General features: G+C 67.7%; 1 protein-coding gene across 1 annotated transcript in view; it reads left to right on the forward strand.

Moving 5' to 3' along the window:
• Window positions 1-223, forward strand: part of LOC119588965 (cGMP-inhibited 3',5'-cyclic phosphodiesterase A-like) — a 64821-nt gene that overhangs the window by 36588 nt on the left and 28010 nt on the right. The window contains exon 5 of the mRNA XM_037937572.1: window positions 69-206. Within this exon, the coding sequence (XP_037793500.1) occupies window positions 69-206 (138 nt within the window). The remainder of the gene's footprint in view (window positions 1-68; window positions 207-223) is intronic.

Here is a 223-nt window from a genome sequence, read left to right on the forward strand (position 1 = left end):
AAGTGATTAGGCCACATTCCCCCTAAGAACTGTGGCATCAGTTGCGTAACGCCTGTGTGTCGTTTCAGTCGTGCGGGGGCGGAGCGGCGACCACCGTGGACGGCGCCCTTCTGTCGGAGGCGCACGGGCTGGTGGCCGACATGCTGCAGGACCCCCACCTCCCGCCCTCCGTGGTGTCGGGGCTGCAGGCGCTCTACCTCCTGCTGGCGCCGGCCCCCAACAC

This window comes from Penaeus monodon, chromosome 24 (genome assembly GCF_015228065.2).
Source record: "Penaeus monodon isolate SGIC_2016 chromosome 24, NSTDA_Pmon_1, whole genome shotgun sequence".
NCBI classification, from domain to species: domain Eukaryota; kingdom Metazoa; phylum Arthropoda; class Malacostraca; order Decapoda; family Penaeidae; genus Penaeus; species Penaeus monodon.